General features: G+C 40.1%; 2 protein-coding genes across 3 annotated transcripts; both read right to left on the bottom strand.

The window, feature by feature from the left end:
* Positions 1-1,566: 1,566 nt before the first annotated feature.
* On the bottom strand, positions 1,567-8,503 carry LOC149386279 (peroxidase A2-like). 2 transcript variants are annotated; one of them, XM_089627512.1, is made up of 4 exons: positions 8,218-8,501; positions 7,288-7,479; positions 3,180-3,345; positions 1,567-2,210 (listed from the first exon to the last, which is right to left on the bottom strand). In XM_089627512.1, the coding sequence occupies exons 1-4, from the start codon at positions 8,419-8,421 to the stop codon at positions 1,741-1,743; spliced, it is 1,032 nt and encodes a 343-aa protein (XP_089483638.1). In that variant the 5' UTR covers positions 8,422-8,501; the 3' UTR covers positions 1,567-1,740. The 2 variants fall into 2 exon arrangements, with proteins under 2 accessions (XP_089483638.1, XP_089483640.1); XM_089627514.1 differs by lacking the exons at positions 1,567-2,210; positions 3,180-3,345 and adding exons at positions 4,588-5,251; positions 6,384-6,549 and having other exon boundaries at positions 8,218-8,503.
* An 8,962-nt stretch (positions 8,504-17,465) lies between these two features.
* LOC149386278 (putative LRR receptor-like serine/threonine-protein kinase At1g29720) lies at positions 17,466-24,006 on the bottom strand. Its single transcript, XM_089627511.1, has 8 exons — positions 23,697-24,006; positions 21,081-21,915; positions 20,031-20,207; positions 19,806-19,924; positions 19,039-19,249; positions 18,720-18,951; positions 18,489-18,642; positions 17,466-17,897 (listed from the first exon to the last, which is right to left on the bottom strand). Exons 2-8 carry the CDS (start codon positions 21,889-21,891, stop codon positions 17,511-17,513), a joined length of 2,091 nt encoding a protein of 696 aa, XP_089483637.1. The 5' UTR covers positions 21,892-21,915; positions 23,697-24,006; the 3' UTR covers positions 17,466-17,510.
* Between the last annotated feature and the right edge of the window lie 250 nt (positions 24,007-24,256).

Below are 24,256 nucleotides of genomic sequence, written 5' to 3'. Positions count from 1 at the left end.
TTACAATTAACACACTATCGGGTCTTTAAATACAAATAAATAACTCACTCCCACTATCTTAGATCCACTAAAATAAGACTACAAATAAGGCCACTAACACACACGTAACCACCCACTACAGACTACACAAATGAAACCACTAAAATACTAACACAAATTTAGGGATATTTGACCACGTTTTAATAATGGTTTCTACAACAATAAAGAAAAATATGAGAAGGAATTTGATTTGCAAGGAAACAAAGTAATTCTGGAGAGATTTTCTACTATTCGTTTGCAGAATAAAGAGTTACAATTAACACACTATCGGGTCTTTAAATACAAATAAATAACTCACTCCCACTATCTTAGATCCACTAAAATAAGACTACAAATAAGGCCACTAACACACACGTAACCACCCACTACAGACTACACAAATGAAACCACTAAAATACTAACACAAATTTAGGGATATTTGACCACGTTTTAATAATGGGCAGTGTAGCAAAATAGTCAAAATGAAATTATGAATTTTGTTTTTAGCCTATGTTTCACAACTTTTAGGGAAATAACCAACAGGTTTACGTGGCAATAATTAAGGTCTGATTTACTCTTATTTATTAACAAATTCGTAATTTTCTCTCTCCTACTTTTTTTCTACACTTTTTTTTACATAAAAACTTCAAAAAACCATATCTATCTCATATGAACTCGAAATTAAGTGATTCCAAATTCTACGAATTCGTGACGCCGAGATCTTCAAAAATAGATCTATTGTGTTTGATGAAAAATCATGTTTAATACCATAGATGTAGAAAAATCACGTTACTACATTAAATATGGAAATAACTGGAAATTTTTGAAATTATCAAAAAAATAAATGGAAACGTAACTATGATGCATTAAACATAATTTTTCATCAAACACAATGGGTCTACTTTTGAAGATCTTGATGCCACGAATTTGTACGATCTGAAATCACTCAATTTCGAGTTCGTATGAGAAAGATACGAATTTTTGAAGTTTTGATGAAAAAAAATTATTTGAAAAAAAATAATAGAGAGTAAGTGACGAATTTGTAAATAAATAATGGCAAATAAGACCTTAATTATTGCCACATAAGTCATTTGGCTATTTCCCTAAAAATTGTCAAACATAAGCTAGATTCAAAATTACATGTTTAAAGTGGTCTAGTTAGTTACAAATCTTTTTAATAAACTAAACAAATAAACTATCATAATAATCTAGATTAAAGCTGCTAACACAAACTTCAGTCAGCCTGGCCAATCTAGGCCTTTCTTCTGCTGACATGGACGCCACATCTTCAGATGCTGAGGTGGACATGAATTTATCTCTAAACTATAAAGAGCTTTTGGACCCAAACATGGTCCTGAAGATAGAGGAATTCAATGAGGCCTTTTGTTAGTGATGGTGCAAAGACTTGGAGCTCCTACGGAAGACAATAAGTCTAAGAGACAGGCGATTGTAGATCGAAGCTTGGCGGTTAATTTTCATTTTATGTAATCAACTGGTTTTAAGAGATATATAGCATCATTGAATTGAACCAGTAGTAATTATATAATACACAGATAATAAACTTTCTTATTATTACAAACACGCTGGCATATAGTTACACCACACTGATAGCACGAAAAGCGGATCCGATCACACAAAAGCATAAGAAGCTCAGGCAAAGCTGATGATTATTCATTTTATTAATTCATTCACTCATATAATAAAAAAAAAAACCAGACACACTTAGTACGAAGCCACGGAACCACCAGCCTTACGGTTCGAAACAACGCGGGCAATAGCTCCGTTAACCCTTCTGCAGTTTGCCCTAATCTCTCCCTGAGCGCCGGTCAAAACGCGGATGTTTCCCATCTTGATCATCGAGGCCGTGAAGGCGTCGAAGAAAGCGTCTTCGTTGGCGGCGAAGGCGTCGACGATGGGTCTGGTGTCGGCGCCGGGGGTGGAGAAGAGGACTTGGTCGGTGATGAGGAGTCCGTTGAGCTGTTCGAGGTTGGAGAAGTATTTGTTGTCGAAGGTGTTCGGGGTCGTCTGGTCAAGATCAGTCACCACCACGGGATCGCCGCCCTGAGGGCAAATCTGCCGAAGGGTCTCGAGGAGGGTTGTGTTCAGGGTCGGGTCGGGATTCCCCGTACTGTTGAAGTCGAAAAGTCTGCCCCGGAAAGCTCCACAGCGAGACTTTCCAAACGTGTGAGCCCCTGCATGCATGTAAACACACAAGCAATAATGGCGGGGTCGAATTTTATTGACGTTTTGTAGCTAGTTGCACATTTTTTTGTTGTTGTAAATTTTGACTGTTTACTAATTTTAAACAAGTTTTAATTACTTTACAAATCTATTATTTATAATTGGCTAGCTATATAATAACTAGCCGCACTTAGTAATAGAAATATAAATGATTGAATTGTTGTTCCTTTTATTTTGAGCCGTTAATCACATATTTCAAATTCTACATATATTTGTCAAATGACTTGCTAAAACTTTTAGTTTCTTACCTTGCAAAATTTTTTCAACGAAACAAAAAAAGATAGATCCTATTATGAAAATTGCTGGATTTGACTATGCAACTATTAAAGAATATTCCTAGGATATTTGAAATATCCTGAAGTTTTGCGATAATGTGATATTTGAAATAGAGGGCCCTTTGAAATATCCTGAAGTTTTGCGATAATGTTGTTTGAATTTATTTCATTCACTTATTTTAAATTGACCTTAGCCCAAATAATGACGTCTGATTTATAGAAGAAAAAAACATAATGACGTTTGAATCGACCCTTTGTCCTCACACGTTAACACCTCGTTTCAACGTTCAATATCTGTTTCTTTTTTACATTATTTTTTTTATTTTCTCACGAGACACGTCACTAATTGCTATTTTCTGAAATAGTGACTATTAAATTTATACAGAATTTTGAAAGTATCTAGATTCGTCCAACTATTATTTCAACTAATTAATCATTTTTTTGTTTGTTTTATTTTGCTAAATGTAGCGACACGTGAATTTTTAGTCCTGTGGCTGTTACCTTACCCAGCAGAAGCCAAAAAAGGCTATCATCAAAGTTGTGGCTTTGAAGTTTAAGCCATGAAAGTAATTCATCGAATCAATCAAATACTCATGTTCTGCAGATTGCACATATAACATGTGTAGAAAATGTAAGAGAAATTACCGGAGAGAGCAACTAGATCGGTAGTACTGAGATTTTGTCTCCCGAAGTTCTCTTTTAGTTCAACAACCGATAAAAACGGATTTGGTAGGTCTAGACGCGCCAGCTCTAAGTTTGCTGTTAAACCATCCCTTCTTCCCAATGGGACCGCCCAAGAGCGCCCTCCTGACTAGATTACGTACAGTATAAATTAATTAAAAGTATATACATATATTTAAATATCAACGACTTAATAACCAGTATGGGTTTGCAGCCATAGACATTTTGCAAAACTAATTGAGCGTAATTGGATATGTTGTAAAGGAGATAAGGAATGCTAGACTTTTGTAATATAGTAATTAAAGCAGTAAAACCTAGGTAATCTAAGTAGTAGTTTTATTTATTTTTTTTATTTTTTACTGATCATATCGGTACTGCTGAAATGGTCATCTAGACTTTGTCACAAAGAGAGGTAGACAGCTTCATAAATAATTCACCCGTTTTGTCCTACAAACTTTATTACGCTTTGGGTCGTCTAACGGTGCTACGTGGCTTAAATTCCTTACGCTTCCAAATAATATCTTCCATGTCATTACGTAATAACTAAATAAACACTAAACTCTTGAAAAGATTGAGCAAAAAAAAAAAAAAAGTAACGAGTCACTTCAGCCGATGAATTTAGAAAATTTGTATTGTATAATTTTATTATTATTATTATTATTTTTTTTTTTATGAAAGATCTTGACTTTTTGTTCACTCGCGTTAGATCACAACCCGTTGTATTTTTGACCGATGCAGGATTGAGTTGTGTAAGCCATGATATTATGTGAAATAACATATGACCTTTATAAACTTCATAAATACCACGTTTTGTCCTACAAACTTTATTACGCTTTGGGTCGCATCAAGGTGCTACGTGGCTTAAATTCTTTGAACGCTTCCAAATAATATCTTTCATGTCATTACGTAAAAACTAAATAAACACAAAGTATTTAAAAGATTGAGCAAAAAAAATCAAATGAGCCACTGTCTTCAGCCGATGAATTTAGAAAATTTGTATTTTATATATATATATATATATATATATATATATATATATATGTTATTAATGGAAGATCTTGATTTTTGGTTACTCGTGTTAGATTAGATCACATCCCATTATATTTTGACCGATGCTAGATTGAGTTGTGTAAGCCAATATATTATGTGAAATAACATAGACAACAGTGTCACAAATCTTCTTTTTATTGACTTTTCATATTGATGTTGACTATAATATTTATATGTAAACAGTAATTATCTTTATTCATTCACGTCATATATGTAACTTATTAAAAAATTAAAATATAAACAACAGTCACTTAATCGTGAGAAACGTAAAAAGATGCAAAAGGGTAAAAATCGAGAGGTGATAGTCATCAAAATTACAGATTCGAACAGAGAACCAATGATTCAGAGTTACAATTTTATTGTTCCAGTAGTAATACACACGACGCTACTAAATATGAAAAGCACGATCACACAAAAGCATTGAGAAGAGCTCGCGCGGGCAAAGCTGATGTCATGATGATTATTCATAATATAAATCCACTTATATAATAAAAACCACACACACTACACTACTAACTAGTACGAAGCCACTGAACCACCAGCCTTACGGTTCGAAACAACGCGGGTAATAGCTCCGTTGACCCTTCTGCAGTTTGCCCTAATCTCTCCTTGAGCGCCGGTCAAAACGCCGATGTTTCCCATCTTGATCATCGAGGCAGCGAAGGAGTCGAAGAAAGCGGTCTGGTCGGCGGCGAAGGCGTCGACGATGGGTCTGGTGTCGGTGCCGACGGTGGAGAAGAGGACTTGGTCGGAGATGAGGAGTCCGTTGAGCTGTTCGAGGTTGGAGAAATACTTGTTGTCGAAATCGTTCGGGGTCGTCTGGTCAAGATCGGTCACCACCTGGGCTACGCCGCCCTGAGGACAGATCTGCCGAAGGGTCTCCAAGAGGGTCGTGTTCAGAGTCGGGTCGGGATTTCCGGTATTTGAGAAGTTGAAAAGTCTGCGACTGAAAGCTCCACATCGAGACTTTCCAAACGTGTGAGCTCCTACATGCATATGTATAACACACGCACATAAATCATAATATATCTTAGGTCATTTAATTTGCACGATGAAAATATATTTTGGATTTTATATTTATATTACTCAAGACCTACATTTTGGATTATGTGCATGATGAAAAAAATTTATTTTCCTCATATATCTACCATTTTATACATATATTTCCATACATGAAAAATATCATGTGAATTTCCATACGGTCTCTTAGAAAGATAAAGGTTTAGATCTGGAAAATAGCCGATTTTTATTAGCAAATCATAGTCAAGGTCAAATTGACACTTATATAAATAATTTATTGCTGTAAAACAAAATATTGGTGGGGTTGAATTTTATTGACATTTTGTAATTGCACATTTTTTTTGTATATATTGACTATTTACTAATTTTAAACAAATTTTAATTGTTTTACAGATCTATTAATAATAATTGACTAGCTATATATAATAGAGATAATGCACTTAGTAATAGAAATGAAAATAATTGAATTTTTGTTCCTTTCATTTTGAACCGTTAATCACATATTTAAACTCTACATATATTTGCCAAATGATCACTTGCTAAACTGTTTCTTACCTTGCAAAATTTTCCAAAGAAAGAAAAGAAAATAGATCCTATTATGAAACTTGCTGGATATTTGAAATACAGTTTCTATAGGCGTAGACAATTAAAGAATATGCCTAGGATATTTGAAATATCCTCACATTTTGCGATAATGTTGTTTGAATTTTATTTCATTCACTTATTTTACATTGACCTTAACCCAAATAATGACTTTTGATTTATAGAAGAAAAATAAATAATGACGTTTGAACTGACGTCTGTCACACGTTAGATTCGTACAACTATTGTTTCAAGTCTCAACTAATTAATCAATTGTTTTGTTTTGCTATAATATGCCGACACGTGAATTTTTGGGTCCTGTGGCTGTTACCTTACCCAAAAGCCAAAAAAGGGAATCATCAGTTGTGGCTTTCAAGTTTCAGCCATGAATGTAATTCATCGAATCAATCAAATACTCATGTTCTGCATTGAATATATATATATATATATATATTTTTTTTTTTTCATTTAACTTATTGCAGAGATAGCATCTGTAGAAAATGTAAGTAAAGTTACCGGAAAGAGCAACTAGATCGGTCGTATCGAGTCCTTGTCTCGTGAAGTTCGCTTTTAGTTCATCAACGGACGAAAACGGACTTGGAAGGTCTTCATTGGCCAGTGTTAAGTTTGCTGTTAAACCATCCCTTCTCCCCAATGGGACCGCCCAAAGGGGACCTCCTGACTAGATTCCGTACAGTATAAATTAATTAAAAGTATACATATATTTAAATATCAACAACTTAATAACCAGTATATAGGTTTGCAACTATAGACATTTTGCAAAACTGATTGAATTTGAGCGTAACTGGATAGTACTATTGTTGTAAGGGAGATAAGGAATGCTAGGCTTTTGTTTAAAAGCAGTAAAACCTAGATAATCTAAGCATATTTTTTTTTACTGTACTGATATTGCTGAAATGGTCAGCTAGACTTTGTCACAAAGATAGGTAGCTATTCATATAAATACCACGTTTTGTCCTACAAACTTTATTACGCTTTGGGTCGTATCAAGGTGCTACGTGGCTTAAATTCCTTGAACGCTTCCAAATAATATCTTTCATGTCATTACGTAAAAACTAAATAAACACTAAAAGTATTTAAAAGATTGAGCAAAAAAAAAAAATCAAATGAGTCACTGTCTTCAGCCGATGAATTTAGAAAATTTGTATTTTATACTTTTTTTTTTTTTTGAATGAAAGATCTTGATTTTTGGTTACTCGTGTTAGATTAGATCACATCCCATTATATTTTTGACCGATGCTGGATTGAGTTGTGTAAGCCAAGATATTATGTGAAATAACATATGACCTTCATATTCTATCTTCTAATGTCATAGTTTAAAATAAGTAAAAAGTGCGAAGATATATATATATATATATATATATATATATATATATATATATATATATATATAATATACCAAATTGGTGGAATGAACAGATGCAATAGCAAGAATGTCGGCGCAGGAGACCATGCCGGGGCAAGCACTCTCAAGCGCGGCTTTGATGTTGTCCACCACATCAAAGCCCCTCGTTGAGTTGTTGTTTCCAATTGCTGCTTTTTCGCTCACTATCGTGTCGCTGTTGTCCAATAAAAGTGATCCGTCACAGCCCTGAAATCATCGACTTAATTTAGTATAATCGCAGTGACACACTTTAATTAATTACCAAAATTTTCTTGAAATTAAACATAAGAGGGAAAGTTTTCAAATAGAATTAATGATTTTTGTGAAGAAAATATCAATCTTAATACCAGGTGTTTATAAAAGACAAGAGTTACTCATCTATTTGGCAATCGACTTCGAGATTAAATATCATGATATGAATCATATATGGTATCAAAGCTCATACAGCTCAAACATGTATAACCACACAAATCTTTGAGATTTCGTCTAAGATATGAGCCAAGTGTTTATAAACATGAAAAAAAGGTCATAAGATACTCTTTTTGTTCAATTGATATCGATTTTGAGATGAAACTAGTCAAGCAGTCAATTAAGTAAAAACAGTAACAAAAGCGGACTTGGGGCCTACTTTTTACTAAATTTCTAACCATCTTGCAAAGAAAAAAGATAATGACTAAAATATAGAAAATTTAAAATATGTTGAGGATCATTAAACGAACCTTTTGAACTTATTACCCTAGACATGTCCGGTCTGCTTATACCACGGCCAGACTTATCTTATATGTTTATAGCACAGGAAAAATTTAGTAAAAATTACATATGCTATAAGCCGGTTGTTCCCTTTAAGCAAGATATTGAAATAGATTTCATTTTATTTGACAAAATGCAAGGAAACAAGGTAAGTAGTTCCATTATAGTGATATATAAAGAGGGACTAGTTCATACTTGGACAAAGCAGTCATGGAAATGGAGGCGAATAAGGCTGGCTGTGATTCGAGGATCGGTCTGCAGAGCTCCTTCGATGACACTACGGACGATGTTGCTGGCGTTGGGACAACTTCCATCGTAAAATGTCGGAGAAAGCTGAGCGAACGCGCCAACAAAGAGAGCAGCGAAAATGGCGACGATTAAATTTGCTGTGGAAGCCATTGTAGTATGATATTTCTCTAATGAGGTAATTATTGTTCAATTACAAAGAGAGGCTCTTGCATTAATAATTTTATATAGATGTGATAGACAAGTTAATTTGGCACATGTTATGTATTATTGGGGTCTCGGTCAAGAAGAAAAGTCTATGGCTTGTTAGTAACGCCAAAACATCTTTCGTTTAGTTGTATGTGAATGCATAATAAATAAGATATACCACAATATGGATAAGCATTTTTTTTTTCTCCTGTGGGCCAAGTTTTGAAAAGACTTTTATTTTCATTTATCTCTGCTTGTGCAAAGCAAATAAAACAAGTAATCATTCCGTCTTTGGAACCCAATTTTGAATCTCTAGAACGGACGAAAAAAATGTTTAGATGTGTACGTAGTTCAGAATTCAGATTGTTAGTATTTGTGTTTAAGATTTTAAAACAGTTGTCGTTTTTTTATTTATTTATTTAAAAAAAAAAGTTGAAAAAGGGATTATGGGCCTTGAAATTTTGTTGGGTAAAACCCAATGAGCAATTTGGGTTCTCTTATGAAATAATATATTAAATGTAATATATGGTTCAGAAAATATTTAGTTTAACATTATATATTAGAATATCTTGGATATATTCAATTTTTTTGTTGTTGATAAAAAGCTCTTTAAGAGAATATGTTGATAAAAGCCAAAAATTTAGATTACAATAGTGTAAAAGAATTCAAAACTTTCTACATGAAAAAGATGAAATGTGGATCACAAGCGATCATAAATATAACAAAATAACATGTGGATTACCCATCTATGCAGATAATCAATCATTATCAGATTACTATACGAATCACGAGCGAAAACCCCAATCTTCGCCCTAGCAGATTGCAGTTTTAGATTTCTTGTCTGACAGAGATCCACGCCCAGAGAAAATCATACCTTAGATCTGAAATTAAGATATGAAGAAACTAATCCCTCCAATTAAAGATCGGGCGGTACAAAACCAGATCTAATAAGTCTGGAAAAAGTAAAACATGAAAAATAAAATAAAAATAAAAGGTACCTTCCCCAAGATCGAGAGTTCTCTATTGGTCAAGACAATTAGAATCTCTGTCTTCCAGGGGAGGCAACGACACCGAAGATTAAAAGCTCGAGTCTTGAAATTTTGGGAGAGAGAAAGTGGCTAGGGTTAGTGACGTTTATATGAATAAATGAATTTGAATTTTTTTGGCTTGGATATATTAAGTATTAATGTTCTACTCCTATAATAATATATCATATATACTGATAAAGAATTAATATACTATATTATATTAGTTATTAAGATATTCTATTTCCTTTATTCTATTAGTACTAAGGAATAAGATCAGATAAAATTAGAATAATAAATATTTGATTTCCCTTTATTCTATTAAGTTGAAAAGCTATAAATATACTAAGGTTTTAAGAAAATATTCAAACCAAGCTATATTCTATAATTAGCAAGGTGGATGAATTTTTCTCTCTTCCCATAGAGAAAATTCTGCACTATATCATTCCCGAAAAGATAATAAATTATTCTAGCATCTCGTTGGAATAATTATGAGGTAATAGAGTTAGCCCACAAAATTATTCTAACATCTCGTTGGAATAATTGTGAGGTAATAGAGTTGGCCCACGCTATCATACTTGTGCATCTGAAGGGCGATTTGGTGTTGATCTATCACAAAGAACGCGAGAAACATGAAGATCTGTTAGACAATGTGGAATCCTCAAATACCGGGATTAATTGTAAGTAATTCTAAACCGCATAATTAGTCTTATTGTTGCTTTTAATTAGAAGTCATCATTGAAATTAGAAATTATATATGTCTATTGCCCGTGTTTTTGTAGAATGTAAATAGTTTAGGATTCTATTATCTGCCCTAACGAATCACGATTGTTAAGCCGTTTTTTGGATTTAACATTTGAGGACATGTGGTGTGCCTGGAATAGTCACGTGCCTAGTATTGGATCGGCCCAAATTACTTTTCGAGAGTCCAAAGGGCTCAAGGAAGTTCGGGACAAAGCCCAAAGCGTCCAAGAGCTTCAGAGGATCTTAGAATCGCAAAGAGGGAAATAATGCTTTGCCTTCTTCTTCGTCGGGAATGCGTTCTTCGTAGCCCGCCTGGAGGTCGAGCTCGCTTGGGGGTCGAACTCGCCTGGAGGTCGAGCTCGCTTGGGGGTCGAACCTGGCCTGGAGGTCGACCCTGCCTGGAGGTCGAGCCTGACACATGATCGCCATTGAGTGTCTCCCCACTTTCATCCACATCTGGTACTGCTGTATGTGACAAAGTGGGTCAGCCTTTCCATCATAAACAGGGATGCGTGGTAGAAGGAAGTCGTGCTTAAAATCCTCTGCGAGGATATTCGTGGTGAATGGAGACGCAGCGTCTTCCATCATGTTGCGGACGTCTGGCGACAATGTTTGGGTTGCTCTGATGTCTTGCACTTCGTCCCTAAACTTTTGGAAGAGTGTCATCACGTCCGTATTGTTAGTGGGGGTTACCGCGGGGGCAAATCTTGTCGTGTGTCCTCTCTCGTTAGACGCCTGGTCGAGAGGCGCAATGTGTGGTGGAGTTAGATCGGTCGGGATCGGTCTCATTGCCGCTCGGGGGTTCGTCGGGGGGTGGGGATTCTGTGGAATCTCCCATCGAGCGTTTAGTTGTTGCCTTTGGTCTTGGTCATGGTGGGTCCTGGGTCTCGGGTTATGGATGCGTCTTGGTGGTGCGAACCTTCGAGTATCGCCGCTAGCCGCCATGTCCTCTTCGTGGCCTCGGAGATCGAAGGTGGACGGACGCGACCGATCCGTTCTAGCCTCGACGAAGGAGCGAGAGCTTTGTGAGGCGGCTGGGTGGTTTCGTGGCCTTGGCTCGACCATCGCTCGGCTAGCCTGACGGCGTCGGTGATGGTCATGAACTCATCGTGCTCCTTTGAGGTGGTTGTGGCTGATGTCCTGAATGCTCGGATCGGGGACGTCATCGCTTTCTTCTTGAAGGGGTTCGGGTGCTTCGCCTTCGGGGTTGTCGTCGGGGATTTGATCCGAGTCTTCAATTTCCGGTCCCAACGGGATATACTCTGGTATGTCTTGCTCGTCGAAGACGTCGTTGATGAGGGTGTCTTGGCCTCCGAGTCTCGCGACAACGCCGGCGAGACGAAAGATACTTGTCTCGATTCGCTCCAATCTTGCGTCTCGGTCGCCTTGAACGAGTGCGGGGAGAGATTCCTCTCGAGGGGCGTCGTTCTCTTGGGCTTGGCGGGCTCGGGCCCGAGTGTTGAATGCGATGCTTCCCGCCGGAGGGGCGCCGCCCTCGAAGATAGCTAGGTGGCTAGCCATTTGTTGTACGTGAGTTTTGTGATCTTCCGTGGAGGAAGTGAGTTTGCCGGTGGAGAGCTCGTGGTTATTCTCGAGATCCCCTCCTTCTAGCGCCAAAATGTTAAGCCGTTTTTTGGATTTAACATTTGAGGACATGTGGTGTGCCTGGAATAGTCATGTGCCTAGTATTGGATCGGCCCAAATTACTTTTCGAGAGTCCAAAGGGCTCAAGGAAGTTCGGGACAAAGCCCAAAGCGTCCAAGAGCTTCAGAGGATCTTAGAATCGCAAAGAGGGAAATAATGCTTTGCCTTCTTCTTCGTCGGGAATGCGTTCTTCGTAGCCCGCCTGGAGGTCGAGCTCGCCTGGGGGTCGAGCTCGCCTGGGGGTCGAACCTGGCCTGGAGATCGACCCTGCCTGGAGGTCGAGCCTGCCTGGAGGTCGAGCTCGCCTGGAGGTCGAGCCTGCCTGGAGGTCGAGCCTGCCTGGAGGTCGAGCTCGCCTGGAGATCGAGCCTGCCTGGAGGTCGAGCTCGTCTGGAGGTCGATCCTACCTGGAGGTCGAGCTCGCCTGGAGGTCGATCCTGCCTGGAGATTGAGCCTGCCTGGAGGTCAAGCTCGCCTGGAGGTCGATCCTGCCTGGAGGTCTAGCTCGCCTGGAGGTCGATCCTGCCTGGAGGTCGAGCTCGCCTGGAGGTCGATCCTGCCTGGAGATCGAGCCTGCCTGGAGGTCGAGCTCGCCTGGAGGTCGATCCTGCGTGGAGGTCTAGCTCGCCTGGAGGTCGAGCCCGCTTGGAGCTCTAGCTCGCCTGGAGGGTGGGGGGTGTGACTGTGCTCTTCGTGAGCTGCCTACGTACCCGCTTGGCGGGATCAGGTCATGACGTAGTTCAGGGTGAGTGTGTTTGCTATGTGAGTGGATTATTGGATTTTTGTTTTTCTTCCTCCCGTCGAGAGGTGGCTCTCGGTCTTTGTTTATGATCCGGGATAATTTTGAAGTTGGGAGAGTATTTGGCTGAGAGAATTCTGGGGTTGAGAGAAAAACTGAAAGTTCAGAGGATTCTCAGTTGTGAATTCCCTTTTGATTTGTGTGAGTGAGCTATTTATAGGGAAAACATGCCGCTTGTTGAAAATTCGCTTGTCGCTTGTTGAAAATTCGCTTGTCGCTTGTCCCAAATTCGCTTGTCGCTTGTTTTTAGTCATGCGTATTTTTAGCATTTGACTAAATTGTCCTTTTATATTGTAACGTCATTTTTGCAATTGAGGCGTCGTTTTTAACATAAGGAAAAGACGGCATAACATTAACCCCCCAGTTTCTCGTGCGACTTGTCGTGCGAGAAATTTAATTGTTTGGAGGTAGTTTTTCCTTGTCTTTTTGGCAATGGCCTTGGTGGGTGGTCGTCTGAACTTTGAGCCCGTCGTTGATTTCGGAGCCATAGGGGCTATTAGCGACTTGATCCCAGGAATCAGGCGACCCTAATCCACGGGGGTCGGGATTTTCGGAGCCACAGAGGCCTTAAGCGACTCGATCACGGGGATCGAGCGACCCTAAACCACGGGGGTCGGGATTTTCGGAGCCACGGGGGCCTTAAGCGACTCGATCACGGGGATCGAGCGACCCTAAACCACGGGGATCGGGATTTTCGGAGCCACGGGGGCCTTAAGCGACTCGATCACGGGGATCGAGCGATCCTAAACCACGGGGTTCGAGATTTTTGGAGCCACGGGGGCCTTAAGCGACTCGATCACGGGGATCGAACGACCCTAAACCACGGGGGTCGGGATTTTCGGAGCCACGGGGGCCTTAAGCGACTCGATCACGGGGATCGAACGACCCTAAACCACGGGGGTCAGGATTTTCGGAGCCACGGGGGCCTTAAGCGACTCGATCACGGGGATCGAACGACCCTAAACCACGGGGGTCGGGATTTTCGGAGCCACGGGGGCCTTAAGCGACTCGATCACGGGGATCGAACGACCCTAAACCACGGGGGTCGGGATTTTCGGAGCCACGGGGGCCTTAAGCGACTCGATCACGGGGATAGAGCGACCCTAAACCACGGGGGTCGGGATTTTCGGAGCCACGGGGGCCTTAAGCGACTCGAGCACGGGGATCGAGCGACCCTACACCACGGGGGTCGGGATTTTCGGAGCCACGGGGGCGTTAAGCGACTCGATCACGAAGATCGAGCGACCCTAAACCACGGGGGTCGGGATTTTTGGATCATTTTATCATTGATATAAGTATTTCCACTGGGTGGATTACAAAAGGTTTCCCTTCGCGGGGATTACATGTGATCAGACACAAAAAGATGGTGATAAAAACGTAGATTAAGTGGAGTCCGATCGTAATTATGCGGGTCTTGCTCTTGCCTGGGCGGCTTCTAACTTTTAGGTGACAACGTTGAGAGGAGCTCTTGCCCTTTGAGCTTCATTCTCATTGTTCCCCTTGTCGACTGCTTTGCCGTGTCGGCTTGTCTAGGCTTCAGAGTTGTTGACCATTTTAAGAACGAACTCTTTTAGTTCTCCTCCTCGGATTAAGGACTCGATTTGTCTCTTCAAATCGATGCATCCAGAGGTCACATGTCCGTAACACTGGTGAAACTCACAGTACTTGGACCGGTCTCGTTTAGCGGGATCGCTTTTTAGAGACGCGGGGTCGGTAAACTTGTCGCGAGTTAACGCGAGGATCCTCTCAGGCGGGGCGTTCAGCGGAGTGAAATTCGAGTGGTCTCGAAATTTTTCCACCAACAGACTCTTTGAATTAGCATGAGGTCGTCCGGAATTGTCGGCACGCGCCTTTTTCCTTTTCCAGTCGTCGGACTCTTCGTCCTCCCTTCGGCGATTTCCTTGGTCGCTTGTCCTTCGGATCTGGACAAACTCTTCTAGAGTGATGTATTTCCCGGCTCGGGCCGTGAGCTCGGTCTTGTCTTTGGCTCTTTCTTGATCAAGGAATTGAGGAAGTCGCCAAGTAGGAGTCCGTCGAGAATCACCGAAATGGCGTCGCCATCTTCGAACTTGTCAACTCTGTTTGACTCCTCAGTGAAACGTGACAAGTATTCGCGCAGAGATTCGCTTCTCCTCTGCCTGACTGTCCGGAGGTGGCTCTTCCCCAGCTTTCTCTCTCTAGAGCCGCTGAAGCGGGCAAGAAAGTTTTGTTGCAGCTCCTCGAAAGATCGAATGGTTCTGGGCCTTAGCTTGAGGAACCATTGGTAGGCAGGGCCGCTCAAGGTGAGGCAAAAAGCCTGACACATGATCGCCATTGAGTGTCTCCCCACTTTCATCCACATCTGGTACTGCTGTATGTGACAAAGTGGGTCAGCCTTTCCATCATAAGCAAGGATGCGTGGTAGAAGGAAGTCGTGCTTAAAATCCTCTGCGAGGATATTCGTGGTGAATGGAGACGCAGCGTCTTCCATCATGTTGCGGACGTCTGGCGTCAATGTTTGGGTTGCTCTGATGTCTTGCACTTCGTCCCTAAACTTTTGGAAGAGTGTCATCACATCCGTATTGTTAGTGGGGGTTACCGCGGGGGCAAGTCTTGTCGTGCGTCCTCTCTCGTTAGACGCCTGGTCGAGAGGCGCAATGTGTGGTGGAGTTGGATCGGTCGGGATCGGTCTCATTGCCGCTCGGGGGTACGTCGGGGGGTGGGGATTCCGTGGAATCTCCCATCGAGCGTTTAGTTGTTGCATTTGGTCTTGGTCATGGTAGGTCCTGGGTCTCGGGTTATGGATGCGTCTTGGTGGTGCGAACCTTCGAGTATCGCCGCTAGCCGCCATGTCCTCTTCGTGGCCTCGGAGATCGAAGGTGGACGGACGCGACCGATCCGTTCTAGCCTCGACGAAGGAGCGAGAGCTTTGTGAGGCGGCTGGGTGGTTTCGTGGCCTTGGCTCGACCATCGCTCGGCTAGCCTGACGGCGTCGGTGATGGTCATGAACTCATCGTGCTCCTTTGAGGTGGTTGTGGCTGATGTCCTGAATGCTCGGATCGGGGACGTCATCGCTTTCTTCTTGAAGGGGTTCGGGTGCTTCGCCTTCGGGGTTGTCGTCGGGGATTTGATCCGAGTCTTCAATTTCCGGTCCCAACGGGATATACTCTGGTATGTCTTGCTTGTCGAAGACGTCGTTGATGAGGGTGTCTTGGCCTCCGAGTCTCGCGACAACGCCGGCGAGACGAAAGATACTTGTCTCGATTCGCTCCAATCTTGCGTCTCGGTCGCCTTGAACGAGTGCGGGGAGAGATTCCTCTCGAGGGGCGTCGTTCTCTTGGGCTTGGCGGGCTCGGGCCCGAGTGTTGAATGCGATGCTTCCCGCCGGAGGGGCGCCGCCCTCGAAGATAGCTAGGTGGCTAGCCATTTGTTGTACGTGAGTTTTGTGATCTTCTGTGGAGGAAGTGAGTTTGCCGGTGGAGAGCTCGTGGTTATTCTCGAGATCCCCTCCTTCTAGCGCCAAAATGTTAAGCCGTTTTTTGGATTTAACATTTGAGGACATGTGGTGTGCCTGGAATAGTCATGTGCCTAGTATTGGATCGGCCCAAATTACTTTTCGAGAGTCCAAAGGGCTCAAGGAAGTTCGGGACAAAGCCCAAAGCGTCCAAGAGCTTCAGAGGATCTTAGAATCGCAAAGAGGGAAATAATGCTTTGCCTTCTTCTTCGTCGGGAATGCGTTCTTCGTAGCCCGCCTGGAGGTCGAGCTCGCCTGGGGGTCGAGCTCGCCTGGGGGTCGAACCTGGCCTGGAGATCGACCCTGCCTGGAGGTCGAGCCTGCCTGGAGGTCGAGCTCGCCTGGAGGTCGAGCCTGCCTGGAGGTCGAGCCTGCCTGGAGGTCGAGCTCGCCTGGAGATCGAGCCTGCCTGGAGGTCGAGCTCGTCTGGAGGTCGATCCTGCCTGGAGGTCGAGCTCGCCTGGAGGTCGATCCTGCCTGGAGGTCGATCCTGCCTGGAGGTCTAGCTCGCCTGGAGGTCGATCCTGCCTGGAGGTCTAGCTCGCCTGGAGGTCGATCCTGCCTGGAGGTCGAGCTCGCCTGGAGGTCGATCCTGCCTGGAGATCGAGCCTGCCTGGAGGTCGAGCTCGCCTGGAGGTCGATCCTGCGTGGAGGTCTAGCTCGCCTGGAGGCCAAGCCCGCTTGGAGCTCTAGCTCGCCTGGAGGGTGGGGGGTGTGACTGTGCTCTTCGTGAGCTGCCTACGTACCCGCTTGGCGGGATCAGGTCATGACGTAGTTCAGGGTGAGTGTGTTTGCTATGTGAGTGGATTATTGGATTTTTGTTTTTCTTCCTCCCGTCGAGAGGTGGCTCTCGGTCTTTGTTTATGATCCGGGATAATTTTGAAGTTGGGAGAGTATTTGGCTGAGAGAATTCTGGGGTTGAGAGAAAAACTGAAAGTTCAGAGGATTCTCAGTTGTGAATTCCCTTTTGATTTGTGTGAGTGAGCTATTTATAGGGAAAACATGCCGCTTGTTGAAAATTCGCTTGTCACTTGTTGAAAATTCGCTTGTCGCTTGTTGAAAATTCGCTTGTCGCTTATCGTTTGTTGAAAATTCGCTTGTCGCTTGTCCCAAATTCGCTTGTCGCTTGTTTTTAGTCATGTGTATTTTTAGCATTTGACCAAATTGTCCTTTTATATTGTAACGTCGTTTTTGCAATTGAGGCGTCGTTTTTACCATAAAGAAAAGACGGCATAACAACGATAACTTCCAACATAGAAATGGCACTAGAGGCACAGACGTCAGAACCATCTTCCAACCTAAATATATATATTCCACATTTAGTATACAAGTAACTATACATCGCTAATTAATCAATTGGATAGAGATCCTTGGGAGGTGGTGAACAAGATGCTTCCGGACTAATTGTGATAATATCTTTTGATCGAATGATACTTTGAGACTCTTCTTCCGGGTTCCGTCCCACAGCCTGATCCCATGAGTCCCTTACGTCCGCCATATTTTGACCGTCAACGCTTCTGTGTCGATCGCCGATCATCGGTTTACAAACAGAATCAATTCCTTTCTCGAGCATGATTACTACTTCGGACATTGTAGGCCTCAGCGTCGGTGAATGATTTACGCACATCAACGCGACTTTGATCACTAGAAGGGCCTCGTTCTCGTCTAAATCCCAGCCAAAATTTGGGTCCACCAATTCCAATAAATTGCCTCCATTCTGCTGCATATCAAGGGCCTGTAAAACGACTTTAAATCAATCTCACGTATATATATATATATATATATATATATATATATATATAGAGAGAGAGAGAGAGAGAGTTGCAGGGAATGATCATTATTAATAACTGTCACATTTTGTTCCAACGGCTTGCTAGTTTTAGATATTTTTATGGCTCTGTTTAATCCAGAAAAATAAAAGAGAGTAAAATATGAGGGAAAAAGGCAAATGGAAAGGAAAATAAAAGAAAAATCAAAATTACATGTTGTGTAATTAAAACTCATGAAAAATAAGAGAGAAAGAAAGTGAGAAAATAGACACAAACAAACGTGAGCGCTACATGTAAATATTTGGATAAATAACATTTTCCACCAAATTTTTCATGGAAAATGGAATGCCCTCGTTAGATATGCATTTTTCTTCCTATTTTTTCCCTTACAAATAAAACACAGAACATAGGAGGGGTCGTTTCATTTTCCTTCCTCACCTATTTTCCGGGTTTCAAATGAAACCTACATGAAAGGAAAAAACACATAAAAGTGGCACAAAAATGCAATTTATTTCGCTACTTTTTTTCGTTGGTGTTAGTAATAAATGCGGTGTTACCTGATCTACAAGGCAAATGCAATTTGTGTTTATAGATTGGAATTTCATGTTGCTTTTCCCAGCAACGATTTCCAGTGCGACAACACCAAAACTATAGACGTCTGCTTTGAAGGTTAGGTGACCCCATTGCGCGTACTCTGGAGACATGTATCCACTACAGAAAAATAAAATAAGATAAAAAAAACAAAATAAAATCTTGGAACCAATGATACTACTAAAACTTATACTCACACGGTCCCGGTGATTCTGGTGCTCATGTGAGTGTTCTCATCCTCGTTGAGCTTGGCCAAACCAAAGTCCGCGATCTTTGCGCCAAAGTCCTTATCGAGTAGTATATTGGTGGCTTTGATGTCTCTATGGACTACCTTAAGCACCGATCCCTCGTGCAAGAAAGCCAGACCTTTCGCGACTCCTATACAAATCTTCTTCCTCAAAGACCAGTCTAAGATCAGTTGTTCTTTATCTGGAGTAAGAATTGAATATAGTTAGAAAAAGATTGATGATCTTAAAATTAGTATTACTATTAGCTATTGATAATTATTAGACTCACAGAACAAGCACCGGGCAAGACTATTGTTTTCCATGTACTCGTAGACTAGAAACAACTTGTTTTTATCGATACAGCATCCATACAATGTTACAAGATTCGGGTGTTTGAGCCCCGAAACCAAGCCTATCTCGGTCACGAATTCTCGGTTTCCTTGCTTTGATCTCGACGAGAGTTGCTTCACTGCGATTATAGTACCGTCACGCATTGTACCCTGTAGTAGTTCACGTCAATCAAGAAGAGAGTTCACTTGCCATTTGAGAAGGCTTATGCAAGTGGATTGTAATTAGTTAATGATTTGTTAGTTGTTATAATTTCAGTTAAGCAAATGCAATGCATCTATCGACTTAATGAGAATCACAATCAATCTAATAAGAATTCAATTCGTTCTCATTAAGAAGAATATCCATTTTTTTTATCCTCACAATTCTCATTCCGAAATCATCAGTTATATATTCATCTTCTTATGAGTAAAAAAAAAAAAGAGTGAAAATTATCCGACTACTTTATTTTAAAACAAACTATAAAAATATCTTATTTCGCATTCTTATACTAATAATATCAAATTATATTCCGCAATCATTTTACATTTTTATTTTAGTTATTTATTTTATTCTAGTTGCAATGTTTACCGTTTCATTTCACTTTTTTTTTCAGTTACTACTAAAGGAAAAATCATATGAAAATTACAATTTTTTTTTTTTGAAAATTAGAAGTATTTGAGTGGTTTTTGTGGAATTTTCCCAAGAGAGATATTTTCGGACATGTACCTTGTGAACGGGTCCGAAACCGCCTTCGCCGATTTTATTAGCGAGATTGAAGTTATTGGTCGCAGTTTTAATTTGCGCGTAGGTGAACACACCGGTTTGCACGCCCATCCCTCTCAACTCTGTTCCAAAAAAATTATAAGCCTTGTCATATTACATATATATTGTTTTTCATGTTGAAAATGGACGATTACGATTTTATTCAAATAATTCATTATTTTTAAAGACCTGTTTCCCTTGTTGTTGTTCTCCTATATTTCGTCCTCCAAAGAATTCCTAACACCACCGTGATGAGAAATAATGCCGACACGGTAACTCCAATCACGATATCTTTTTTGGTTTTTTGGTGGTGATTCTTTTGTTCGCCTTGAAGTGGAGAATCACTTGGGCAATTATTTCCGCACGCTACAGAACCAACACTTGTTGTATTAGATTTTATTCTTTTATTTATTATTATTTTTTTTTATATGAAGTTTTCTTTGAATTATATATATAATATATATATATATGCATTAATTTTATTATACAAATATATATGTTACAAAATCTAGATAGAAATTTAAATTATAAATCTACATATTATATAATTTGTTAAAAGAAATTATTTTACTATTTACTTATACTTTCATTCAGTTGTACTTGTGTGTGTGTGTATATATATATATATATATATATATATATATATATATATATATATGTGTGTGTGTGTGTGTGTGTGTGTGTGTGTATAAACAGTTTATACCGTTTGTTTAACACATTCTACTATAATACATGGTTTTAGTATTTACTACTTAATCAACCCACCGCCTGTATGATTATTTTAATTCTGACTAATTTTTAAGACTTTTAGTATTTAAAATTATAACATTCGTATGTATTAGATATCGTATTAATTTATAAAAACATTAAAAAAAAACAATCATTTCATGTTTCTTCATATATATTCAATATCATACAATACTTTTTATTCATGCTTTAACCCAAAAAAAAAAAAAAAAAAAAAAAAAAAGAAGCTGAATCTGTCTCATTGTAGGCATATATATACGCAGTTAGAAAATAAATAATTTGTTCCTAAAAAAAATCACATGCTAATATTGGTAGGAATATAAATTAACAAGATATATATACATAGTTCTACCAAGTATTTTAACCAATTATTTAGACGATTAAAGTATTTTATTTTGTAAAAACCTCAAAAAAAAAAAAAAAAAAAGTATTTGGCTATGGCCACCGAGCCGGCCAAGAGAATTTGTTCATATATAATTATTATATAATTACCTAGACAGCCATCAGGATAGTATGGATTCCCATCAAAACCAGGCAAGCACTGACAAACGTAGCCGATCCCAGTCGGAGAGTCAACACACTTGCTGTTGTTACCCAAGCAAGCGTAATCATCAAGCTTCACCGCCACGTCACACCCCACGTCACCGACGGACCACTCGACCACCATCGGAACCATCGCCGCCTCAAAACCATTGTTGGTCCTCGACAAATTATCGAACCCGGCCGTGGAGGCCACGAAACCGAAACTGCACGGCCGGTCCGGGCCAGCGAAGCGATCGCCGGTCAGTGACACGGTAAAGTTTCTGAGCCCCATCGGAATATCCGCCCGGCCGATCGATTTCCCCCCGCTCCGGCACCCGGACCCGGAACTCGCCGTGAGCCTCGTCTCGGCGGCGAAACCCTCGAGCGTCGCGGTGGCATCGCAGCCGACGGAGAAGAGCTCGTTCTTGGACTCGGAGATCGTGAGATTCGGCGGGAACGAAGCCGTATAGTTTGGGTTTTTTATCGCGTCGGACGAGCCGGGGCATATTTTGGCCACGTGGGGCTGAAGAATCTCGAGCTCGGCGCTGCGGAGCCGGACGTTTTGGATGACGGCCACGTAGCTTCCCGCTTCCAGATAGGCTTTGTATGGCTCGGAGGATTTGTTGCAAGTGACGAGGAAGTTGGGTCCGAGAGAGCAACTTTGAGTGAAGCCAAAAGGGTATGAGATTTTGACGTCGCCGCAGTGAGCGTGGTCTTCTGAGCAGTTTTCTGTTAGGTTTTTTGCTTTCCCTGATTCCGCCGCTGCGAGTGTCACTCTCATCAATACAACTATGTGTATGCCCAGCTTCACATATGATATCCCCATGATGAAATAAATATATGATGATTATGAATAATATGCCTTTCTATGGTGATTGAATTAAGTGAATAATAGCAACTCAGATGGAGTTGCAAAAGTGATCGGAATATAAAACCAATAATTTTAGTTGACTAAGTAAGTCGTAGACTATGCGTGCATAATTAATTTGGCATTTTCTTGGTTGACAAGAGGATAATTTGTATAAACTTATCTGCACCGGTAGTGGCTTTATCATCTGACGCATTACTATAATTTGTTAGAAAGCCCAAACAAGGAAACGAAAATGAAGTTGATAGAACTTAGGATTAAGACTGGAAAAGTCGTCTGTTAGCACTTATTATAGAAATGGGACAAGTGGCAAAAACACTACTTTGCAAAGTAATAAGAGTGTAAATATAAAATAAAACAAATAAATGTCAGTCTCAAACTTGTCGAATTATAATCAGATATCCGGGAGTCTTGAAAGTGTATGAAGATTTAGTCAATATTGGATCACTGATGTTAGTTCTCAAAAGAAAAAGGAGACCACTCACTATTCGCTGAATGTATATTGAGTTCCATAGTCTTAGCCAAGTAGAGATTAAAAAATGAATGGTCCTCGACAACTGTCCATGAACCCCACTTCACTTAATAGTTAATACGGCCTATTATACATATACCCGTGATATTTATTAGAGTAGTTTAAGGCTTTAAGCATATAGATTAAACTTGGTTCAAGGGAGGATTATGTTTTTTTTTTTTTTTTAAATTTTGTTATGAATATTTTCCTACAACTTCTCAATGTTCCTACCGTTACACTTTTATAGTCGGATTTGTTGTTTATTGTTATTATTGAATTTCAATATGTTTTCCCCAAGGACTGGTTTTCCCTCAAAAAAAAAAAAAAAAAAAATTCAATATGTTTAAAGGAGAACTAGGCATAGGCACGTGGTCATTTTGATTTATGTGTCAAATTTTTAGTATAATTAAATTATCTAATCATTTATAAAACAGTTCATGCTATATTTTATATTTTTATTATTATTATTCATTCTTCAACGCCGTGAGATTCTAATTAGCTAGGGCCAGTTGTTTCCAATGTATTCTCTATGCCGAGAGGAGTTTTATATCTTTGCACGCTTCGAGCCTATAAGTGTTAGGTGTTAGAGATGACGCTCCAATCACAACTCAGTTTAATCTTAGTTGTAGAATTAGCTTAACCATAGATATAGCTGTATTTTTTTTTTTTTTTGCCAAATCTAATTAGAGAAAAATAAACAAGACTCTTGTTCAAAGGAAAAAAAAACCTCATGACCCATAATAATTCACTCAACTTCAAATCCAAATCTCATACCCTCTCACCTTATGAATCCATAATTTCAAGTTTGTAATTCTTCAATTTTATCAGTTTTTTGTTTATTTTGAGCAGAACATTTTTATCAGTTTGATATACGAAATAACTTCATAGACGAAACACACAAAGAATCAACGATTTAATTTTTGACCATATTTGCGAAGAAAAAAATAGCAAGTAAAACTTGAAAATTTTAAAATGTGTTGTTAATTACGAACCTTTTGAACTTGTTACTCTATACATGTCTGGTCTGCTTATACCAAGACAATACTTGTATTATATAACACTGGAAAAATTTAGTAAAAAATATATATTTAACCGCCAAGCAGGGTGTTCCCTTCAAGCAAGATATCAAAATATAATATTATATCATTTGACAAAAAGCAAGAAAACTAAAAGAGGTAAGCGGTTAATTGATTAGAGGAGTTGATACTTGGACAAAGCAGTCATGGAAATGGAGGCGAATGAGACTGGCTGTGATTCGCGGATCAGTCAACAGAGCTCCTTCGATGACACCACGGACGATGCTGCTCGCGCTGGGGCAACTTTCGTCGTAAAATGTCGGAGAAAGCTGACCGAACGCCCCAACGAAGAGAACAGAGAAAATGGCAACGACCAAAGTTGCTGTGGAAGCTATTTTAGTGTATGATATTTCTCTAATGAGCTAATAATTGTTCAATTACAAAGAGAGGCTCTCTTGCATTTATACAGATATGACAGACGAGTTGATAATATGGCACATGTTATGCCATTATGGGGTCTCAGTCGAGAAGAAAAGTCTATCCCTGCTTGTTAGCAACGCTATGAAGCCAAATTTCCCTTTCGTTTAGTTGTATGTGAATGCATAATAAATAAGATATACCACAACATGGATAAGCATTTTTTTTCTTCTGTGGGCCAAGCTTCAAAAAGACTTTCATCTTAATTTCTCTCTGCATATGCAAAAAAAAAAAAAAAAAAAGTAAGTCTTTGGAACCCAAATTTGAATTTCTA

This window comes from Urtica dioica, chromosome 9 (assembly GCF_054948205.1).
Source record: "Urtica dioica subsp. dioica isolate 48M chromosome 9, U.dioica_male_clone48M_v1_H2, whole genome shotgun sequence".
Taxonomy (NCBI): Eukaryota; Viridiplantae; Streptophyta; class Magnoliopsida; order Rosales; family Urticaceae; genus Urtica; species Urtica dioica.
Note: the sequence above shows the minus strand (reverse complement) of the source record. Positions and strands in the feature narration are given on the sequence as shown.

Coding starts and splice junctions, on each gene's coding strand:
- LOC149386279 (XM_089627514.1), bottom strand. CDS start 8,421: ATGGCTTCCACAGCAAATTTAATCGTCGCCATTTTCGCTGCTCTCTTT. Junction 6,550..7,287: donor CTGTTCATTCCACCAATTTG/GTATATTATATA, acceptor TACGGAATCTAG/TCAGGAGGTCCCCTTTGGGC. Junction 5,252..6,383: donor CGATCTAGTTGCTCTTTCCG/GTAACTTTACTT, acceptor ATATGCATGTAG/GAGCTCACACGTTTGGAAAG.
- LOC149386278 (XM_089627511.1), bottom strand. CDS start 21,891: ATGAGAGTGACACTCGCAGCGGCGGAATCAGGGAAAGCAAAAAACCTA. Junction 19,925..20,030: donor AACAACAACAAGGGAAACAG/GTCTTTAAAAAT, acceptor TTTTTGGAACAG/AGTTGAGAGGGATGGGCGTG. Junction 17,898..18,488: donor GCATTTGCCTTGTAGATCAG/GTAACACCGCAT, acceptor GTCGTTTTACAG/GCCCTTGATATGCAGCAGAA.